At 48.0% G+C, this 738-nt stretch overlaps 1 protein-coding gene across 1 annotated transcript; it reads right to left on the reverse strand.

Moving 5' to 3' along the window:
• Positions 1-262: 262 nt before the first annotated feature.
• On the reverse strand, positions 263-732 carry h2bk1 (H2B.K variant histone 1). Its single transcript, XM_020595909.1, has 2 exons — positions 671-732; positions 263-593 (listed from the first exon to the last, which is right to left on the reverse strand). The coding sequence occupies exons 1-2, from the start codon at positions 695-697 to the stop codon at positions 357-359; spliced, it is 264 nt and encodes an 87-aa protein (XP_020451565.1). The 5' UTR covers positions 698-732; the 3' UTR covers positions 263-356.
• Between the last annotated feature and the right edge of the window lie 6 nt (positions 733-738).

Raw genomic sequence — 738 nt, forward strand, 5'->3', positions numbered from 1 at the left:
TAGCAGTTCTAATGTTACTGACAGCTGACCCCTAGTATCAGTCATATTTTGCGCAATAGTAAGAGCTGTGTTGTCAAAACGGTGGAGGACTAAGGCTTATGAGCCAGTTCGTCCAAGATGGACCGGTACTGCTCCCCAGTCAGTATGCCTGGATACCATGTGCAATTACCCCACCTAGTGGCTAACATGTACCGTTTCCTCCTAAATTAAAAACTGGATTTAAAAAGTAGTGACTTGCAGTGCGATTTCGTGTTGTGCGTTATAGTAGTTAATCGAAACATTCATTTACATTTATTGAAATTGAGCACGTTAAGACAGCACTGATGCACAGGTCTGAAACCCTTGCTGTGAAGTCTTCACTTGGAGCTGGTGTACTTGGTGACAGCCTTGGTGCCCTCAGACACGGCGTGTTTGGCCAGCTCGCCGGGCAGCAGCAGCCTCACTGCGGTTTGCACCTCTCTGCTGGTGATGGTGGAGCGTTTGTTGTATTGAGCCAGCCGGGACGCCTCGGTGGCGATCCTCTCGAACAGGTCATTCACGAAGGAGTTCATGATGCTCATGGCCCTGCTCGAAATCCCCGTGTCCGGATGAACCTTTGGGAAAACAGGGAAAGGGGTGTTAAGATAAGAAAACCAGAGGAGTTAATGCTCGGCGCGCTTTCCTCACTCACCTGTTTCAAAACTTTGTAGATGTACATCGCGTAAGTCTCTCTTCTTCTGTCTTTCTTTTTCTCCTTTT

This window comes from Monopterus albus, unplaced genomic scaffold (assembly GCF_001952655.1).
Source record: "Monopterus albus unplaced genomic scaffold, M_albus_1.0 scaffold28.1, whole genome shotgun sequence".
In the NCBI taxonomy this organism is placed as follows: domain Eukaryota; kingdom Metazoa; phylum Chordata; class Actinopteri; order Synbranchiformes; family Synbranchidae; genus Monopterus; species Monopterus albus.

Coding starts and splice junctions, on each gene's coding strand:
- h2bk1 (XM_020595909.1), bottom strand. CDS start 697: ATGTACATCTACAAAGTTTTGAAACAG. Junction 594..670: donor TCTACAAAGTTTTGAAACAG/GTGAGTGAGGAA, acceptor GTTTTCCCAAAG/GTTCATCCGGACACGGGGAT.